At 36.8% G+C, this 22,917-nt stretch overlaps 1 protein-coding gene across 1 annotated transcript in view; it reads left to right on the forward strand.

Annotated features, from left to right (window-relative positions):
- The window catches only part of SNX4 (sorting nexin 4), a 51,875-nt gene that overhangs the window by 1,340 nt on the left and 27,618 nt on the right, over positions 1-22,917 (forward strand). The window contains exons 2-5 of the mRNA XM_061166970.1: positions 12,451-12,572; positions 16,441-16,576; positions 16,654-16,803; positions 17,268-17,315. Of these exons, the coding sequence (XP_061022953.1) occupies positions 12,451-12,572; positions 16,441-16,576; positions 16,654-16,803; positions 17,268-17,315 (456 nt within the window). The remainder of the gene's footprint in view (positions 1-12,450; positions 12,573-16,440; positions 16,577-16,653; positions 16,804-17,267; positions 17,316-22,917) is intronic.

The following is a 22,917-nucleotide window of genomic DNA, read 5'->3' on the forward strand; positions in this document are numbered from 1 at the left end:
TTAACTAGCTAGGAATTTACGGTTTTGCCTACTTGGGGGAAATGTCGAGGTGTATGGGATCGCATGAAGACTTCTGTGGATGAATTTTCAGTTTTTCATTTAGTTTCTTCCTAAATTATAGAATTATTTGTGGAGAGGTATCTTATATGAAATGTGAGAGCAGTGTGTGTATGCTGTAGTCCATAAACTTGACTCTTCCGTGAATTGCTTTTTTAATGCAGATTCCATTTGTGACTTAGTTTTTCTGTTTCTTAAAAAAAAAAACAAAAAGCTTTTATCATGAAGTATATAATTAATGCAGAGAAGAGTCTCACAAAATAAAAATCAGTTTCTTTGAAACCTGTGTATATTCTCCTGTGTTACATCTGCTCCCTTGACCACAGAAGTAATCTTTATTCTGAATTTTGTATTAACAATTCTCTAGCTTTAAATATATATATAAATGTAAATGTCCCTAAACAACATGTTGCTTAGTTTTACTTCATTTTGAAATTTACATAATCGGACTAGTTTTACTATGACTTCCTTTCTTTGCTTTATACTGTTTTGGGGATTCATCCAAAATGTAACTTAGTTTGTTTTTATAGTCATGACTCTATAGTATACCATTTTGTAGGTATTCTACAGTTGATTTCTCTTTTCCTCGTTTTACAGACGTTAGGGTTGTTTCAAGATTCTTGCTGTTTCTGAAAGATTACTACCACTAAGAACTTCTTACATGTAAGAAATACATAGTGCAAGTGTATATAAACTTAACAGTGGAATTGCTGGATTATAGGGTGGTAGCATAAGTCATAGAATTGTGTGTGTGTGTGTGTGTGTGTGTGTGTGTGTGTGTGTGTGTGTGTGTATGCGCGCGCACACGCTCAGCTATTCAGTCATGTTTGACTTTGCGAGACTATATAGCCCACTCGAATTTTCTAGGCAAGAATACTGGAGTGGGTTGCTGTTTCCTGCTCCAAGGGATTTCCCGACCCAGGGGTTGAACCCAGGTCTCTTGCACTGGCAGGCAGATTCTTGAGCAGTGTGCCACCTGGGTAGCACTGGAGTGTAGTAAGCAGTGCCAAGTTGTTTTCTAGAGTGAACATACCAGTTTGTATTCGCATCAGTAGTGCCTGCTGCTGTCTATCCTTATCAGCACTTAATATTTTCAGACTTTTATTTGCCAACCATATGGATATGTGTTAAAGCAATTTTAGATTGTTTCAAAGGGTAAGAATCCTATCTTTTGTTAGCTGCATCGGGAGTTTAATTTTGATTATGACTGAACATTTTGGTAATTTTTTTTGTGAAAGCCTTTGGATGATTATCTAATACAAAGTTGCAACTATAGTATAAAATCCATTTGTGTTAAGTGATTATAAGTATCTCATTTAAAATAAAAAACCTGTGTTTGGTTTAAGATATTTGAAATCCCAAAGATGCCATCATACAGGAAAAGTTGTAGTTATGTAATATTACCTGACTTTTATATGTGTCGTAAGAGACCATTCGAGATTGCCCAAACTTAAGGATTTCCTCAAACAATGATTTAGTAATTTATAGAGCTAATTTACTAATTTTTAGAAATGCAAGCCATTTGGACAATTATTTCAGAATCACCTGGAGCTTATAAACACACACATATGCATTCACATACACTCTCTATGTTGTCCCCTCCTTCTAAAGGTCTGCAGTCTCAGAAGATCTACTCCTTTTCCTCTTTCTATCTCCTCTTCCTCTCTAATCCATCCCCAGTTGAGAAGTATTGCAGTAACCATAGCCACGTTGCTACTGTTACTGGTAGATAGGAATGTGGTCTGGGCAGACAGGTAAGTTACATTTGTTTGTGCTAGACACTGTGAGGCTTTACTTTTCATTTAATTTTCAAAATTACTCCCAAAAGACATAAAAGACATACAGAGATAAGGAAGCAGAGGCTCTGAGAGAAGTGATTTGGCCAAAGTCACACAGTGGTGACATGGCTGGGATTTGGGCCCAGGTCCTCCTGGCTTTAACTCAGTACAGCTTCATACCCTGCCCCCCCAACCAAAAAAAAAGAGATTGAAAATAGTCTTGTAAATTGTAAAATACTATACTTAAATATTTTTTGTTTTATTAAGATTTAAGTTGTTATTTTAAGAAGAAAAGAGCTCTGAATAATGTGTTGATTTATCAATAACTTTTTCACCATAAAAATATCTATACAGATAGTGTGCAGAAATGACAAAAAGCCTCATCAGCCTTATTTTTGACTCTACATTTTGGTTGGAGAGTAAATTGTGCCAGTTGCCCTACCCCGAGGGATAGTGGAAACAAGCACTACCAAGGTTGCAAATCTTTTCCAGTTTTAAACATCACTAATTTTAACATTCTTTAAATTATGTTGTAAACTCTTACTCTCTTGTTTTTGTTTCTGTGAGTCCTCATCCTCTTCCTTTCCAGTGTCTGGTTAGAAGTTTCCTTTCTTTTTGTACTTTTTCCTTATAAGGAAGAGTGTTTTTTTTTTGTTTGTTTGTTTTTAAGTATTGTCAGTTTTATTTAAAGTAGTTTAGAATATGAAACATGAGGGAGGACTGCAATCTTCAAGAGAGTAGTAATTAGTCCTGGCGAGGAAGTAGCAAGGGAATGGAGGTAAAAATGCTGCTTTTTTTAGGCTGGAAGATTCCATTGAGTTGGCAGTTAACAGCATTTGCTCAGAGAACCGCTGCCTGAGGGATTCAGAGTGTCTTTCTTTTGTAGGGACGGTTCTTTAGGCCTCTGAGTGCTCCTGGGGCTAAGAGTGCTTGAGCAACTGTTGCTTGAAAAATGCCTGTACACTATTAGTTCCTTCACAGGTTGGTAGCAGAAAGCTGAGTGGAGGAGTCCAGAAGTGAGTGGAGGAAGGTTTGAGACATTTGTGGTAAAGATAACATGAAAAAGGAAATGTATAGGCAGAGTTATAGAATTTGTCAGTTTAGGGCTTCCCTGGTAGCTCAGCTGGTAATGAATCTGCCTGCAGTGCTGTAGACCCCTTAATTCCTGAGGTGGGAAGATTCCCTGGAGGAGGGCATGGCAGCCGCCTCCAGTATTCTTGCCTGGAGAATCCCCATGGATAGAGGAGCCTGGTGGGCTACCGTCAAGGAGGTCACAAAGAGTCGGACACGACTGAGTGACTAAGCACACACAACACAGCAGATTATTAAATAATTCTCAATAATTGCTTTCTTCACTTTCTACTTCAGCAGCTCTCAGTTATTTTTTGAAGGCAACTTATGGTGCAGAATAAATTTTACATCATACTCAGTACACATGTACTTGTATACATAAGCATTGTTTCAACTCAGTCATGGCTGACTCTGACCCTGTGGACTTTAGCCCACCAGGCTTCTGTGACCATGGAATTTCCCAGACAGGAATGCTGGAGTGGGTTGCCATTTCCTTCTACAAGGGATCATCCAATCCAGGAATTGAACCTATGTCTCCTGCATTGCAGGTGGATTCTTTACCGCTGAACCACCAGGGAAGCCCCATATTTACCATGAGGAATAAGATATTTGCATTTATTATCTATTTTTTATTAAAAAATTTTTTTTTGATGTGGAGTATTTTTAAAGTCTTTACTGAATTTGTTACAGTATTACTTGTTTTATGTTTTTTGGCCACAAAGCTTGTAGGATCTTAGCTTCCTGACCAGGGATTGAATCTGTGCCCCCTGCATTGAACGGCAAATTCTGAAAGACTGGACCACCAGGGAAGCCCCTACATTTATTATCTTAACTGACTCTATTTTTAGCTGATTTTTTTCTGTTATAGTTTATGCTTTCTTATTTTGGTTTCTGTTTTTGGATTTTCCTTTGTGGACCATAGTTTCTTTGGTTTTATCCTCTATAATGATTTTGAAGGCATGTCTTTTTTTTTCTTCCCCAAGACATAATTGAGACAGATATTATTTATGTAAATGTAATGGCCATTAAATTTTTTAAAGTAATTTATAGAAATGATCTCAAATTTATAAGCAAATACAGTACAAAGAATTGTTTCCCTTGAAATATTTGAGAATAAACTGTAATTTATCTCATCCCCAGAACATTTAGTATATATTTCAAGGGCAAAAAAGGACATTCTGTATAATCACAGAGCTGCTATCAAAAGCATTGATAAATTATTTTATCTAATCCTCAGACTTCATATAAGTTTTGCCAGTTGTACCAATAGTGTTCTTCACAACAAAATAATTCTGTCCAGACTCAAGTATTACATTTAGTTGCATTGTCTCTTTAGTCTCCTCCAATCTGAAAGTGTTTCTTGGTCTTTGCTTTCATGACTTTGGCCTTTTTGTATATTAGCAACCAGTTATTTTTGTAGAATGCCCTTCAGTTTGGGTTTGCCTGATGTTTTCTTGTGGTTAAATTCAGGTTATGCTTCTTTGGCAGAAATTGCCACTAATGTGATGCTGTGTTCTTCTAATTGCTTCTTACCAGCTTGCACATGATTCAGGTTTGATCACTTTCTCTGCCAGTCTTCTCCAGTATAAAGTTTCTGTGATTAACTTTGTGGGGACATACTTTTTTTTTTGCCTTCCTGTTTTATTGAGGTCTAATTGGCATACAGAACTATATATGTTTAAGGTGTACAGTATAAAGATTGGACTTACATTCATCATGAAATGAATGTCCATCATCTCATATAGAAACAAAATTAAGAAATAGAAAAAAATACATTTTTTTTCTTGTGATGAGAATGTTTAAGGTTTACTCTCAACAATTCTTATAAATAACATACATCAGTGTTAATTTATCATGTTGTACATTAATTCCCTAGTACTCTTTATAACTTTGTACCTTTTGATTCTTTCATCCAGTTTCTTTTTTCCCCATCCCCTGCCTCTGCTTTCTGCTTTATTGACTATGCCAAAGCCTTTGACTGTGTGGATCACAATAAACTGTGGAAAATTCTGAAAGAGATGGGAATACCAGACCACCTGACCTGCCTCTTGAGAAACCTGTATGCAGGTCGGGAAGCAACAGTTAGAACTGGACATGGAACAATAGACTGGTTCCAAATACGAAAAGGAGTACATCAAGGCTGTATATTGTCACCCTGCTTATTTAACTTATATGCAGAGCACATCATGAGAAACACTGGGCTGGAGGAAGCACAGGCTGGAATCAAGATTGCTGGGAGAAATATCAATAATCTCAGATATGCAGATAACACCACCCTTATGGCAGAAAGTGAAGAAGAACTAAAGAGCCTCTTGATGAAAGTGAAGGAGGAGAGTGAAAAAGTTGGCTTTAAGCTCAACATTCAGAAAACTAATATCATGGAATCTGATCCCATCACTTCATGGCAGATAGATGGGGAAACAGTGGAAACAGTGGCTGACTTTATTTTTCTGGGCTCCAAAATCACTGCAGATGGTGACTGCAGCTGTGAAATTAAAAGACACTTGCTCCTTGGAAGGAAAGTTATGACCAACCTGCTGCTGCTGCTGTCACTTCAGTCGTGTCCGACTCTGTGTGACCCCATAGTCGGCAGCCCAACAGCCCCCCCCCCCCCCCCCCCCCCCCCCCGCCCAGTCCCCAGGAATCTTGGGGCAAGAACACTGGAGTGGGTTGCCATTTCCTTCTCCAATGCATGAAAGTGAAAATGAAACTGAAGTCGCTCAGTCGTGTCCAACTCTTAGCGACCCCATGGACTGCAGCCTACCAGGCTCCTCTGTCCATGGGATTTTCCAGGCAAGAGTACTGGAGTGGGTCGCCATTGCCTCCTCCGTATGACCAACCTAGACAGCATATTAAAAAGCAGAGACATTACTTTGTCAACAAAGGTGCGACTAGTCAAGGCTATGGTTTTTCCAGTAGTCATGTGTGGATGTGAGAATTGGACTATAAAGAAAGCTGAGCGCCCTTCTGTGGTCCACGGTGTTGGTCCCTCGCTCTTCCTGCCTCCCTCTCTGCTTCCTTCTGCAGCCCCGCCTTGGGTTTTCTTTTGATACCAGTTTATAGCCTTTTTTATAAAAGCCTTTGATTTTTTGTAATGGGCGGAGCCCAGCCCCACCCCACGTCTCCCTCCGCCCTGCCAGGGGCCCCACAGAAATCGATAACGTTTTGCCACTTGAAACAATAAAGTTTTTTGGAAAAAAAAAAAAAAGCTGAGCACCGAAAAATTGAATCTTTTGAACTGCAGTGTTGGAGAAGACTCTTGAGAGTCCCTTGGACTGCAAGGAGATCCAGCCAGTCCATCCTAAGAGATCAGTCCTGGGTGTTCATTGGTAGGACTGATGTTGAAGCTGAAACTCCAGTACTTTGGCCACCTGATGGAAAGAGCTGACTGGTTGGAAAAGACCCTGATGTTGGTAAACATTGAGGGCAGGAGGAGAAGGGGATGACAGAGGATGAGATGGTTGGATGGCATCACCAACTCAATGGACATGAGTTTGGGTGGACTCCGGGAGTTGGTGATGGACAGGGAGGCCTGGCGTGCTGTGGTTCATGGGGTCACAAAGAGTCGGACACAATTGAGTGACAACTGAACTGAACTGTCTCTGGTAACTACAAATCTGATCTCGTTTTGTGAAGACATACTTTGAAATTACAAAAATACCTTGTTCCTTATCAAAGTTTCTATTTGTCTTTTTCATTATGGACTCATGGGTTTTATTTTTTAAACTTTATTAATATATGATTTATACACCATAAAATTCACTCTGTAAGTATATAAATTCAGTAATTTGTAGTAAGGGCTTCACTGGTGCCTCAGTTGGTATTCCTGCAATGCAGAAGACCTGGGTTTGATCCATGGGTCAGGAAGATCCCTTGGAGAAGGAAATGGCAACCCACTCTAGTATTCTTGCCTGGAGAATTTCATGGACAAAGGAGCCTGGCAGGCTACAGTCCATGGGGGTCTCAGAGTTGGATTTGCAGAATTGCACCACCATCACTACAACCCAGTTTTGGAACTTTTCTGATTTTTTTTTTTTTATTATTATTATTACTGAATAACATTCGGTTGTATGGATGTATCACTTTTTGTTTATTCACCATTTGATGCAAGTTGGGTTATTTTCAGCTTTTATATTATGAATATTATTGCTGTGATGAATATTCAGGTTTAAGTCTTTGCGTGGATGTATGTTTACATTTCTCTTGAGTTAAATTTGTAGCAGTGTAATTGCTGAGTTATATGGTAAGTTTTAACTTTTTGTTATAAGAAACTGCCACTGTTTTCCAGAGTGGCTGTACCATTTAACATTACCACCAGCAATTATGAGGCTCACTTTTCTCCACATCCCTGCCAGCACTTGGCAGTGTCTGTCTTTCTGATTATAACCATTCTAGTGGATGTGAAGTGGTTTTAATTTGCATTTTTTTAATGACTGATGGTGCTGAACATCTTTTCATGTGCTTATTTCCATTTGCATATCTTTTTTGGTGAAATTCTATTCAGATCTTTTGCTTATTAAAATTGGGTGGTTTTTCTTTTTATTGAGAGTGCTTCCCACATAGCTTAGTGGTAGAGAATCTGCCTGCCAGTGCAGGAGATACAGGTTTGATCCCTGGGTTGGGAAGATCCTCTGGAGTAGGAAATGGCAACCTGCTCCAGTCATCTTGCCTGGAAAATTCCATGGACAGAGGAGCCTGGTGGGCTATAGTCCGTGGGGTCGCAGAGTCGGACATAACTGAGCACATAAGCACATGTTGTTCAGTTATTCTGGATATTTTGTTTTAATCAAATAATGAGATTTGCAGATATTTCCCTTGGGCTGTGGCTTTTTACTTTTTCTTGATGATATCTTTGAAAGTTTAGCAGTCGTTTTTAATTTTGATGAAGACTAGGAAATCAGGTGGTTTTTTTTTTTCCTTTGTGCTTATCTAAGAACGCTTTGCTTATCCCAGGATCATGTTTTCTTTGTCTTTTTTTGAGCTTACCCCAGGTGGCTTAGGAGATCTTAGTTCTCTGACCAGGGATGGAACCTGGCTCCTTGGTGGTGAAAGCATATGAATCCTAATCACTGGACTGCCAGGGAATTCCCCAGGTTTTGCTTTTACATCTGCGTATGTAAGCCATTTTGAGTTAATTTCTGTGTACAATGTGAGTAAAGGGTCTAGTTTTGGAGTTTTTTCCTTGGTCTGTGGCTACTCAGTTGCCCCTGCACTATATGTTGAAAAGACTCTCCCTGTTGAATTCTCTGGGTGTGTTTATTAAAATCATTTGACCTTAAATGTAAGGGTTTATTTCTGAATTCTCAATTCTGTTCCATTGATCCATTGATGTCTATGTCTATCCTGCCAGTGCCCCCACTGTCTTGATTAGTTTAGCTTTTTAATAAATTTTGAAATGAGATAGTATAGATCCTGCAACTTGTTATTTATCAAAACTATTTTGGCTATTCTAGGTTCTTTGTATTTCCATATAAATTGTAGGAACAGAGCATCAGTTTCTTTAAAAAAAAAAAAAAAAACCACCGCAAAAATCCCTTCTGGATAAAGTTATCTTTAAAGGAACAGTGTGTTAGTATTTTTATAATATTTCAAGCATTCTATATGCATGGAGCTCCTTTGTCATTTGGACTTTATATTATTGTGAAATCTAGGGCAAATCTGGTCTTTATTCTTTGGCAGTGATTGTGCTTTTTATTTTCCTGCCTTAATCTTTTTAGGATTTTTTTCCTTTATGCTGAAGATGTTTAATTTTCTAATTTATTATACATGGACCACATGCCTTTCAATTTGGAGCTGTAGAAATATTTTCAATCCAGAAAGAATTTTTGTTGGTTTCTTTTTTTTTTATATTGGTGATCATTATTTCTGTTCTGTTTCTTCCAATTTCTTCCTTAAGAAGTATTATTTAAGCATTGGTTCTTAGTTTTCCTTTTTTAAAAAATGATCTTTCATCATTTTCTCTTTTTTGAATGGTGAGAATTCCTCAGGCAAACTCAACCACTGAACTCTGCACTTTGAACCACTGAACTCACGCACTTTGTCTCAGTTATCTCCCATTCCTAATGACTGATATTGTATATACTTAGTAATCATTCAGTTATTGAATTAATAGTTTCTTATCATTCCTTTTATCACTGTTACTTGTCTTATGCTTGCTTTTACTGTTTCACTGTTTGCAGCATTATTTCCTCATTTATGGCTGCACTGGATTTTCATTGCGGGCATGGGCTTTCTTCTAGTTGCGACAAGCAGGTGCTGTTCTCTTCTTGTGGTTCTCAGGCTTCTCACTGCTGTGGTTTCTCTTGTTGCAGAGCACAGGCTTTAGGGCACATGGGTTTCAGTAGTTGCAATTTGAGGGCTCTAGAGTGCGGGCTCAGTAGTTGTGGCAAATAGGCCCAGTTGCCCCACAGCATGTAGAATCTTCTTGGACCAAGGATCGAACCCGTGTCCTCTGCATTGGCAGATGGATTCTTATCCACTGAGCCACCAGGGAAGTCCTTGCAATATTTTAAAACTTATAGTAGATTGATTTTGGGGCTTGCCTGGTGGCTTAGATGGTTAAGAATCTGCCTGCAATGCAGGAGACCTAGGTTTGATCCCTGGGTTGGGAAGTTCATTGGAGAAAGGAATGACACCCCACTCTAATATTCTTGCCTGGAATATTCCGTGGACGGAGGAGTCTGGTGGGCTATAGTCCATAGGTTCGCAGAATTGGACATGACTGAAGTGACTTGGCACACATGCACACAGATTGACTTTTGCTCATTGACTCGGAAATAAAAAATTTCATCAGCCTTTTATTTTTCATCAGCCTTTTAAACATGTCCATCTTTTATATATATTTGGTCTTAAGTCAGGTGGGAAGTAGTGATTCACATATCGAGCATCTACATTTGGGATGTTATTCTTTGAATGTAAGTATAGGATACGAGTGTAGCATCATTCTTTAATGATATTCTTTACTCTGATGAGAAGTCCACTTTTAATACATCTAAAACATTGTGTTTCACCAATACAACATTGTAAATCAACGTTACTTCAATTTAAAAGTAAATACATAAAATATTATCTCTCTCTTTAAAACACACTCCTAGTCTCATCTTCCAGTCATCAAGTTTATCCATTTCTAAATCTTTTTAATGTGTCCTTTTAACATTAGTTATGCTATTCATGGCACTGTTTGTACTTTAGTATGACAGTATTAGCAATTTTATATCATCTACCAATCTCTGCTGATATTTTTATGTGCCTGTCTTTAGTTTTTATGATAGTTGATTTTATACTTTTATTTTTCCCTTCTGTGTAATTATTTGGATGGCATAATGGGGTAAATTTTATGATTAATGTGCACTATCTTTTTGGTGGGAAATAATTTGTTTTATCAGTTTCTGATTCTAGAATTCAGAGAATTTTTCAGTGAAGTACTTGGTAGATAAATCAGTGCTTGGCTGTAGGCCAAAACTTTTTATATGTATAATCTCAACCAGTGAGGACTTCATAATCCTGATGTTGAGTGGTTTATGCTTATGTAATTTCTTGAGCTTTCTTTCAGTTGAATGATTTTTCTCTATCTTGTTTTCTCTTTTACTACATGAACATAAAACTTAAAAATTTGTCTTGTTTGGCAACAGAGTAGTTTTGTTTTGGGTTCATTTTTAGTTCTCTGTCCTTTATTTTCTTTTAGCATCTTTACCTCCTCCATTATTCTTTAGAGCTTTTGGGGTACTTTCTAAGCATGTCATCTTCATTCATCACTGATTTAATTTTGTGTATTGTCACATAGCTTATTCTGTCTTCATAGCATACAGATTTAATTTTCTGTGTAAAGTATCATCATGGATTTTTATTACATACCGCTTTTTCTTTTAACTTGTTGGTATATCCATCTTTTTACTTATATCTCTTCTTCACAAACCACCCCCGGTTGTAGTGCAATATAATGCTTTTTAATTAAAACCCACCTCTGAACTTTGAAAGTTCAGGGAGAAAGGGAGAAAAAAAAAGCAAGGGAACAAAAAGAAAAGAACAGCAGTTATCGCATGGCCTCACTGTGTCTTTCTTGTTTAAACTTGGAGATAGTTTGGGTGTATTCAAGACCCTCCTTCAGTGGCAGGACTTCGCTGGTGACTCAGACAGTAAAGCGTCTGCCTACAATGCGGGAGACCCAGGTTTGATCCCTGGGTTGGGAAGATCCTCTGGAGAAGGAAATGGCAACCCACTCCAGTACTCTTGCTTGGAAAATCCCGTGGATGGAGGAGCACAGTAGGCTACAGTCCATGGGGTTGCAAAGAGTTGGGCAGGACTGAATGACTTCACTTTCATTTTCTTTCTTCAGTGGCACAAAGAGCCTGTGAACCACCAGTGATGTTGTTTGATACAGACCTGGGGATGATCTAGCAGGAAAAGAAAGAAGTTTCCTGTTCTTAAAACCTACTATCTCAGATAGACAGGGTCCTGTGTATAGCACAGGGAACTCTGTTCATTATCTTGTAATAAACTATAATCACAAATAAAATGAAAAAGAATATATATTAAAGAATATCTTTGCTGTATACCAGGAATTAAAACAACATTGTAAATCAACTATACTTCAGTAAAAAATGAATAAATCAATAAAAACAATATTTACAAAAAAGAAAAACCTGCTATCTCACAGTGGAGCCTGTTAACCACTGCCAAAACGTTTAGGCAAATTTATGCTCAAATGTATGATGGCTCCTTCTTTTTAAAAAAATTTAAAATTCAGCTTTAATTTTTAAAGCTGAAAGCTGAAAATTTCACCTTTTGTCATACAGCATTTTATATTTGATTTGACTGGTAAAATAAAAAGATGTCAGTATTGAGGACCATTCATCTTGTAAACAGTGTTTTTAAGTTTTTTCTTATATATTTCTATATAGATTTATTCTTGGTCATTTAAGTGATAGGTATGCTTTTTTTTTTTCATTTATTTTTATTCGTTGGAGGCTAATTACTTTACAATATTGTAGTGGTTTTTGCCATACATTGACATGAATCAGCCATGGATTTACATGTGTTCCCCATCCCGATCCCCCCTCCCGCCTCCCTCTCCATCCCATCCCTCTGGGTCTTCCCAGTGCACCAGCCCTGAGCACCCGTCTCATGCATCCAGTCTGGGCTGGTGATCTGTTTCACCCTTGATAGTATACTTGTTTCAATGCTGTTCTCTCTGAACATCCCACCCTCGCCTTCTCCCACAGAGTCTAAAAGTCTGTTCTGTACATCTGTGTCTCTTTTTCTGTAGGTATGCTTTTTATTTTAATATTTTTCTCCTATAATCATGCCTACATTTTAATAATTAAATCTATGGCACTTGCTAAAATAGCTTCTGGAAAAGTTTAATGTGCTACATGCTGATAAAAAGAGGCGTATCATTTGCTGATGTCATTTAGTAACCACTAGTAATGCAAGAGACAAAAAAAAAAGTAACCTGAGATATGTACTAATAATGGATTTGATTATAATAGCTGGGGTTTTTTTCAGTATCATTTAAAAAGTTTTTTGTTGTTCTATTTTTATTCAGATGACAGAAAGTAATTTTTCGTTGAAGAAGATAGAAATTAGTGTTTCAGAAGCAGAAAAGCGAACCGGAAGAAATGCCATGAACATGCAGGAAACATATACTGCTTACCTCATTGAAACAAGGTGAGTGATGAGAATTATGTCTGAAGTTAGAAAAAGCTTTGGTAGCTGTTGATGCAAATTCTGTTGTATAATGGAATTATTTACAGGTCATTGTCTTTTTGTTTCTTTACTTTTTAACAGGTGACCAGGTTTTCTTTTACTCTGGTACTCTAGCTAAATTTGAATGTATTTGTTTTGGAGGGAGAACGAAGGTTACTGGATGTTACTTGGTTCTTGCTTTAGTGTCAAGTAACATCCAGATCCCATCCACATCACAGGCCTGCCCATGCGGGATACACGGGTTCATCCCTGTTTGGGAAGACCCCACACGCCTCAGAGTAACTAAGCTCATGTGCCACAACTGTTGAGTCTGTGCTCGAGAGCTCGGGAGCCACAACTACTGAGGCCCGCCCCCTAGAGCCTGTGCTCCCCAGCAAGAGAAGCCACCGCGCACCGCAACTAGAGAAAAGCCCACACAGCAGGGAAGACTCAGCACAGCCATAAATAAACTTATTTATTTAAAAAACTCACCAGAAAAGTCTTTTACTTCATAAGGAAAAAGTTAAATGAATTGAACTGTTTTGTCCAGAGAAAAGCAAAGGATGTGTGTGTGTGTGTGTGTGTGTGTGTGTGCAGTCATGTCTGACTCTTTGTGACCCACCAGGCTTCTCTGTCCATGGGATTCCCAGGCAAGAATACTGGAGTGGGTTGCCATTTCCTTCTCCAGGGCCTCTTCCTGACCTAGGGATCGAACCCACGTTTCTTGCATCTGCTGCATTGGCAGGTGAATTCTTTACCACTGCACCACCTGGGAATTTTGCTTATTATAAATTGTTTATATAAAAGACTACATCGACAAGCTCTTTTCTTTGTGTGGGCTGAGAAGAAATACTTTTCAGTTAAAACAAATAGGGGGGGCTTCCCTGGTAGTCCATTAAGACTCCATGCTTCCAGTGCAGGGTGTGCAGGTTTGATCCCTGGTTGGGGAAATTAGATCCCACATGCTGTGCAGTGCGGCCAAAATATAAAAAAAATTAATAAAAAAGTATAGTCCATATTTTTTAAAGAAAAGTAGAGGGACCTGCCCGGTGGATCAGGGAAGTATCCTGCCTGTGTACATACATGCATATGTATCAGAAACTTTTAAGTTAATTTAAAAAAAGTATGGTCCCATGAGAGTTTTGTTTTTTTTTTAAGTTTAATTAGCCATTTTAAAATATCATACTTTAGAAATTTGTATTGGCTCTAGCTTTTTAAGTAAATTCTTAAATTTAAAACTGAAAAGGATATTTTTAGTATATGCCTGTTTCTTCATCCAGTTCAACAATGAAATTAGCTGTTGATTAGCTTTACTGCTAGAAGAACCTCTTGATTTCAGTAATCTGGAATAATTTATAGTTGTTTACTCTTTATTTATTATAGTTGTTTACTCTTGACTTTGAAATGTATAGAGAATTATAATTCAAAAGTTGGAGTTAGAAGTGACCATATGTGAGTAATATAGTTAGCCTCTGGATAAATATCTAAGTGGATCATCAGTGAATAATGTACACAAAAGGATATTGAGTTGACTGTCACGCTTATATTTCATTTATTTTAAAACAGTGATTCTTAAACTTTAACATATATAGGAATCAGTTGGAAAATCTGTTAAGCTACAGAATTTTGAGTGGGGTCCAGGAATTAACACATTTTAAGCTTAAGTTCCAAGTGTTTTTGAAGCAAATAAGCCATGGACCATAGTTTTATCTTTCAAATACAAAAGCTTTACATTTTAAGATAGTCAAATTTATCTTTTTTTCTTTATGACTTGTGTTTTCCCTGTCTTAAAGTCTTGCCTATCCCATATCATATACACATCCACTTTGAAAATTACTGTTTATAGATATTGTTTCTAAATAATTTTGTCAGCACTATAGCTGACCTTCAGCCACAGAACCCTGGAAGTTATTAATTTGGTCATGTAGAATTCTTGCTGTAATTCAGTGTTATGCAGAGTATCTTCGACACTATGAATATTGTTGAGCCTTGACATTGACTAAAAGTTCAACTTTATCACATAGCTCTTCTACCTACTCTGTGGACTCAAGAAAAAAGTCAGTTTAGCAGTTGCCTATCGTGCTACAGTTTAATGGGCTAAGGATTAATAAGGCTAAGGTCATTGATTTTAATTTCTCCAGAGATTTTTATGTTTTGCTGTTCATTAAGTATGAACCCTTTTAAAATAGGTAAGAACATTGTGTGTATTAACAGGTAAGAGTGCCTCTTTGTCTTGGGAAGCTATATGATGTCTTTCCTTAATTCTTCTAATTTGTAAAGCAGGGCTAAAGATCCTATATACTTTGTCATATTAAATGGTTTAAACGGTTAAATTTAATTTAAATATTGCAAGTGAAACCAATTATGTGCTATTAAACATTTACTAAATGATTGGATAAATGGGGTAGTTTTGTGGTCCAAAGAAAGTCTTCTCTATGCTTTTAGGTAGCTTCCGCTGACTTCTTTTTGTGGCCTTTGAAATAAAACAAAGCAAAAACAACTTGTAGCAGCTCTTCTAACAGCCTTTAGGTATACTGCCTATAGGCTATATTTATCTATTTTTTAGCAAGATTTGGGCTCTGTTGGTAATAATTTTGAATAATTTGAAACTTGATATTAACCCAAGATATGTTTTTTTAGCTGAAGTTGAAAATCTGAATTAGAACAGTTTTAGTCAGCTAATGGTTAGGTCAGCTCTTTAAAATGAATTATCATTTAATAATCCTATATCTTGCCATGAAAGCCATTTGTATATTTTGAATTTCATATTATGTTTCCCTTTTTAATTAATGTACAGTGAATTAATTTAGCAAACAATATATAAATAATAAAAACAATGAACATCTTGTGTTGAGCATGACATGGTGTATCCATTTTCTCAAGACTTTATTCTGAGACTGATTTAGCCTCTGCCTTTATACTGTACATGCACAAATGCACATTTTGGTTATATGCATGTTTCTTGGAGGATCTGTAAGTTATTTTCTATTAGGAAATGGGAAGGTTCCGATAATGTTTAGAAGGCTAATGTTTTCTAATAGTCATTATGCTAGCAGAAATGATAAATAGTCAAAATAATTTCAAATATTATTTTTATGATTTTACCCAGCTTTCCCCCAAATTGAACTTTTATATGGATGACTCATGGCATTGCCTGCAGCTGTTTATATTAAGTATAAGACTAGAATTGATTTGTTACATCCCTTGTTGCCACTCTTTCAGAGTTAATTGACATTTTACTTTTGTGGATCTTTTCTGGCACTTGGATGCATCTGATTCTTTGATGATGTTAAACTGAGGGCTTTTTTGGTGTCATGGTCTTTGGCATGAATGTTGTTCTCTCATTGTGGCAGGAGTTGTTCTTTCATTGTGGCAGTTAAAAGTACTTTTTTCTTTAATGAAGCACTGGTGAAGCCAGACTTTTACTATATTGTAAAGCCAGCCATTATGTTAACTCAATTATTTTATATTGAGGCTTTTGTTGAGAAGAATATTCCTAATATGACTATTTCTCTCAAGTTCAAATAGGTTTTCTATAATGGAGGAAAGTGGTTAGGAATGAGGGCTTGGGAATCAGATGGATCTGAGTGCTCTACCCACAAATCTTTGTGATTGAAGGAAGAGCATATACCGTGCAGCTGCTTTCTCATCTGTGAAATGGGGACAGTAATCCCTGCTTCACCAGGTTTGTTGTAGGAATTAAATAATACATGAAAAGTTCTCAGTGCCTGGTTCATAGCCCTCCTGGTTCATAAGCATTCAGTAAATGGAGTTATCAGTTTTAAAGGAGGTCGTATGCATGCATTTGTATTTTTAAAAAACACTAGAAATCTTATTCTGTCTTTTTCAGGTCAGTTGAACATAGTGATGGTCAGAGTGTCCTAACAGACTCACTGTGGAGGCGGTATAGTGAATTTGAGTTGTTGAGAAACTACCTTTTAGTTTACTATCCACATATTGTTGTGCCACCTCTACCAGAAAAAAGGGTAAGGAGTGAAATGGTGGTGTAGTTTAGAAGTAGTTAGCATTGAGACTATTCTTCATGATTGTTTTGTTTATCTAGGCAGAATTTGTTTGGCATAAACTCTCTGCTGACAACATGGACCCGGATTTTGTGGAAAGACGACGAATTGGTTTAGAAAACTTCCTCTTGAGAGTTGCTTCACATCCCATCCTTTGTAGAGACAAAATCTTCTATTTGTTTTTAACACAGGTATTTTTCTTTTCTTTAGTCTTTTAAAAAATTTCATTTGACTTGGGATTTTTAAAATTTTAAATTATGGAATGCTTCTTCTTAAGGATTCTCTTAGAGCTGCCCTTTGTTAATTTATATGTATTTCATGGTTTGTTTTGTTTTGAATTTCCAAAGTATTATATCATTCTTTTGGCTAACATTTTTATACTTAAAGATACTAAAGATTGTACTTTTTGGTATCACTTAAATGGTATCAAAGTTAGTCTTTAGTTTTTTCAATCCCAGATCTATAAAATCTTGGGGCTGTCTCTGGTAATCTTTTGGAATCTGGATTGTATGTGTAATTTTGCAGTGAAAAGAATTCTTTTTTAACCCCTCTCCCCCATCTCCCATGAAAGAAGAACAGAACGATGGGTATTTTATTTGGGATATTACTTATGGGCTATTTTACAGTGATATCTAAAGTTATCTTTAATTTTTAGGAAGGCAACTGGAAAGAGACAGTAAATGAAACTGGATTTCAGCTGAAGGTAAGGGTAATTGTATGAAATAATTTGTTATGTCTGTTAACAATTTCTAGCACAGTGCCATGCCTTAATGGGTACCTGCTATTTATTGGAAGTGAATGTTGTATGAGTGAATGTTGGAAATAGGCTTTACATCTAATATCTCTGGTAAAGTTTTTAAAGAAGCAATGCAGTTTATTTTTGATTGGTGTAATTTTTGTTAATAGTGAGACTATAATGGGCATATTTATGTATGAATTTAATTCTCTTGGGAAAGAACATTTTGAAGCAATAATTTAGGTATAAGCTATAGATTTTTCCCACAGTATAGTCATATTATGCTTTTTATGTTTTTTTCTTTCCTCTGTCCTTATCACTGTCACTCTCAGTGGTGCCTGCATAATTGCTTACTCTGTTAGATAGAAAAGACACTTCTAAAGGGTTGAACTTGGGTTTTCCTATCTTAGTAGGCTGAAAGAGTAGCCATCAGTCACGCTTATTTTGTATACTGAGACATGGTGGCCAGTTTTGAATGGGCATAGGATTCATTTTGTATCAGTGATACAGGTTTAATTAGGTTTTGATTGCTTATCATACTTGATCATTAGAAGTTAGTGTTTGGGAATGGAACTGTTGCCTAAAAATTAAAGAGTGTGTCAGTCATAAGATGACTGCCCTCACTCTGCTCTGCTCTCCCCTCCCTCTTGTTTCCAAAAGTAATTTAACATTGCAAATTTTTAAAAGTTTTCATCTCTTATGTAAACAGAATAGGTAAGAAGAAAAAGTAATATAATTTGATATATAAGTTGATAAACAGTTCATATGATATTGCAATAACAGAAGTTCAGTAGATTTAAGCAGCAAGAACAGAATGTCTTTACAGTAATTTTAAGAACTAGAGATTTATATATTTGCATATAGGTATTTTAATTTTAACACAAAAAGACAGGAGAAAACATTTTTTTCTGCACAGAAAATGTAATTAAGTGTCTAATTTTTTCATAAACCAATTTTAACTTACTGGTTCAACTTATGAGTTATCTGAAACTTCAGATAACATGAAAATTAGTATTTTCTTAGCTGTAACTCACTATGGTGCTCAAAAAAAGAATAATGGAATTTTAAAGATGATTTGAAATAACTCTGACTTTAAAAAATTGTTTATATTTTGATAGAATTTTATGAGAACTAGTCCATGATTTCTTAGGAGCTAATATTAAAGAAAAGAACAAACTGAAATATTTTTTTTGGTGATGTCTCTTTATATAATAGAAAATTTAAAAACTTTTAGTCATTGTTTTAGTCATTATTTTAGTAACTGGTTTTCAGTTGTTTGTCCTTAGCGCAGTTTTTGGGCATAACTGGGTGGCCTTGAGAAAATTCATGAATTTCCTCATCCATTTAGACTCTTCTGTTTACAGAGTGTTTTGAATTTTGTGTGTGAAAAGATGCTACCTAAGTGTTTAGATACAATGTTTTATATTTGGGTAGCCTTATGTAAAATCCTAGTTTCACTTTTATAAAATCTTTGAAAGGTAATACTCTATACACAGTATTAATAATTTGAAAAGTAGAAATTGAAATGGACTAGAAGTAAAATCTATAGGGAGAATTTGGAAAAACTTGCAAGGAAATGGAAGCTTTTGGACTAACACATGCATGTACATTCATGCATACATTCAAACATGTACATGCATTTGTGTACATCTATATATATATAGACAGGCTTCCCTGGTGGCTCAGAGGTTAAAGTGTCTGCCTGCAATGCAGGAGACCTGGGTTCGATCCTTGGGTTGGGAAGATCCCCTGGAGAAGGAAATGGCAACCCACTCCAGTATTCTTGCCTGGAGAATCCCATGGACAGAGGAGCCAGGTGGCTACCGTCCACGGGGTCGCAAAGAGTTGGACATGACTGAGTGACTTCACTCCACTTCACTTCACTTCATATACACATACAGAGAGAAAGACTCACTTCTCTTATCTAGAGGTTGTGTATTTGGTAGTTATAACTAATCTGATCACAGTCAAAAGGTGGGATTTAGAACTGACTTCTGAGATGTTCAGATGGATGTGACATAACTTACTACAGTGCTTACAGGTATACTTTGGTCCTTTCAGATAGTATCCAGTTAATTTTATTGTAGTTATCCAAACAAACTTGACTATTTTTAGTCTGCAGCCTACTAGAAAGTTTTAAAGGTCTAAAGGTGAATACTGCTGGAGATAGGCATACTGTGACAATAGTGAGAATTGACAGCTGAGCCTGCTGGTAAGTATAACAGTGATATGAGAATCAGACACTGCAGTACTGGGGTCTGTGGCATGGTGCCAAATCCCCACACACCTTTGTAGCCTCTCGGGCTTCATTGCATCACAGGTGGATTCAGTATTAGTTGTTGATAGTGGTTACTTTGAGGCTTCCAGAAAAGGTTGAATTGCTGGCTGAGTACTTATAATTCAGTGTTTTTTCTTTTTAGCATGCAACTAGTTTTTTGATGTAAAAAATTTTTTTAAATTCAGTGTTTCTTCAAGTGTGGTCAGTTGGCTTCATGAGTCTCAATTTGTTGGGATTGTTCAGAATACTGAATCCTAGAGTTCATTGCAGACATACTGACTTCCATGGGCCCAAAACTTGACAAACATTGTTGTAAGATGACAGATAAGAATGTTTTTAGGAAGATAATTTTAAAAGATTATCAAAATTGTTAAGAAAAAAAAGTTTAGAACCAAAAGCAGCATTTTGTCTGAATATCATTAACATTAAATGTTTACTGTGTGCTTAAGCACTGTACTCTGATACAGTGTTTATGCTTTTTTTTGCTGGCAGTTGCCTCAGTACCTTTGAGGTTAGTTCAGTATTATCCCAGCTTTTTAGGTCAGGAACTTGAGAAAGTGACTTAACCCACAGTCATATAGTTATAAGTGATCGAGGCTGAATTCAAGTCCAGGCCTTCTTAATTACCATCCTGTATTACTTATCTTTTCACTAGCTACTTAATATAATTAATGTATATAAAGATGGTTGGTAAAGGAATGTTGGAAACTATATTTCAGTGAAAATGAGATTGTTCTGAGTCAGACTGGAGCTAATATAGTGTTATAGATCAATAATACTGCAATTAAAAAAAGAATACTTGAACTTGGCTATTGGCTTGTCATCATCAAATTGAAATAAGCTTTAATTTCTCCCTTCTAGACATGTTTAATCTATAGTTTGGGCCTAAGAGTTTACATTTTCTTAAATATTTTTAGAGTATCACACTCAGCAAGATAATTATAAAAATTTAATTTTATAAAAGTCCGTGCTTTATTTTTTTTGGCCATGCTACATGACTTGTGGGATCTTGATTCCCCAACCAGGGGTTAAACATTCAACGGACACCCTTGACAGTGAGAGCACAGAGTTCTAACCACTGGACCACTAGGGAACTCTCTCCCCTCCCCCCACCTTCCCACTCTTGTTCTTCATTTAACATAGATATTTCATCACTGTTGTATATTGGCATTCCTTTGTTTTTCTTGAATGTCTATATGATACTTTTGTTAATTCACTGAAGGGAGATCAGAGAGTTTCTCTTTCGAGTAACGAACATATTAACTAGTTACTTTAATTTAAAGAAATACCATTTTAACCCAGTTACATGAAAGTAAGTGTCATCCATATGCCCAAATCTTAAATGAATTTATACTTCCCTGAATTTAGGGAAGTATCTAGAACCTTGTTTGTTGCTTGGAGCAGGAACTGCCAGAGACAAAATCTGAGCCTTTAGGATCTCTGCTAAATCTGAAGATTCCAGATGCTAGGTACCTACAGACTGTTGGGTACTCTTCTAGGTGCTGTGGATCCAACTGTGAATAAGCTGGAAACATTCATAAGCTCCATGTTCTTATGTTCTTATGGAGCTTATACTGAAGTAGTTGAAGACTTTAAATTTACATCTATTTAAGATACTTTGAAAGTTACAGTTATCATTGTGAGAGAATATGACAGCTGGAATTTTTTCCCAAGGGGTTATTTTGAGATATGACAGTATAATTTATTGTTCAAATGGAGACAGTTTTGAGACTAAAAAGAGGCTCTGCTAATAATTAGGTTAGGACAGCAAGTGTAAACCAGTACTGTTCTGGGCAAACTGGGTCACATGGTTGAAGAGAACATTTGAGCTGAGACCTGAATAATGAGAAGCCTGCAGTGGAGTCAGCCTAACGGGTCAAGGAAGAAGAATGTTAGAGACAGGACACGCTGGTAATGGTTTACTAGGTAAGGTTTGGAGGAAGATAAGAATCTGAAAATGAAATAGAGGAAAGACAAGGTCTAGGACAAGAGAAGTATAATATGTGATAGGAATTGGAAAGGGAAAGGGAGGTGGGGGTTAAAGAATATGGGAAGGTAGTAAGTTGGGACTGTAGAATAGTCGGGTTTTTCTTTCCATCCATCCAGTGTACTTATTGCATGTTTTTCTTGTGCCAGGCATTGGGAAGTGCTGGGGATACAGGAATGAAAATGCAGTTTAAAGTAGTGCCATGGCGGCTGTTGTGCAGCTCTCGGGGCCCCATTCACATTGTGTTTTTCCTTGTGGCTCTTATATTTTCATGGACAGCTAGGAAACAAGCAAACGACCCAGGGGATTTCAGACAGTGCTGTAGTGAAGAAGACAGAGTAGGGTGGTGTGAAACAGTGGTGTGAGGGCTTCTTTAGATATTTAGTGGGGAATCTGATAAGATGGATGAACGGTAACCTGTCAGACTTGGGTAGGGCTTCCCTTGTGGCTCAGCTGGTGAAGAATCCGCCTGCAATGTGGGAGACCTGGGTTCAATCCCTGGGTTGAGAGGATCCCCTGGAGAAGGGACAGGCTACCCACTCCAGTATTCTGGCCTGGAGAATTCCAGGGACTGGATAGTCCGTGGGGTCACAGAGTCGGACACGACTGAGTGACTTTCACTTAGAGATCTAGCTGTGGGGAGAAGTTTCTGATTTGATGACATTTTAGGCAGTTTCTCTTTTTATGGAATCTTGTGAAATGATGAGCAGATTGAGTGGGGTATTATAGTGGACTGACCTGACAGGGTTTGATAAGCAAGGTTAGGATGGTGATAGTTTACATTTTATATGCCTTCTATAGTGGTAAATTGGTAATATTAAAAGTAAAAAATAAATTGATGGTATTCAGTATGAGATTCAGAAAAAGATACACATGAAAATTTTCTATTTTTACTGATGGGTTTTATATAATTTCATCCTTATTTAAAGAATCTCATTTACCTGTACCTATAAAATCATTAACACATTGGTAATTTGAAATCACTTAAAGAACACAAGGGAGTAATATATGCCTTAAGTTCTATATGCTATAATTGAAAGGACTTTCACATACATTAGCTCCTTTGCCTTTCAGATGTAAGAAATGTCAAGAATTGGTAAAATATCCTTTTATTTATTAAAAACTTTTTTTTTTTTTGGGCCATGCCACACGGCGTGTGGGATCCTCATTTCTTAACCAGGGATCCAACCTGTGCCCCCTACATTGGAAGTGTGGAGTCCTAACCCCTGGACCGCCAGGGAAATTCCTAAAATATACCCCATTTTAGAAATAAGAGAATCCCCTGAATTCAATGACAACTTAAG

The sequence above is a fragment of the Dama dama genome, chromosome 19 (genome assembly GCF_033118175.1).
Source record: "Dama dama isolate Ldn47 chromosome 19, ASM3311817v1, whole genome shotgun sequence".
Lineage (NCBI taxonomy): Eukaryota > Metazoa > Chordata > Mammalia > Artiodactyla > Cervidae > Dama > Dama dama.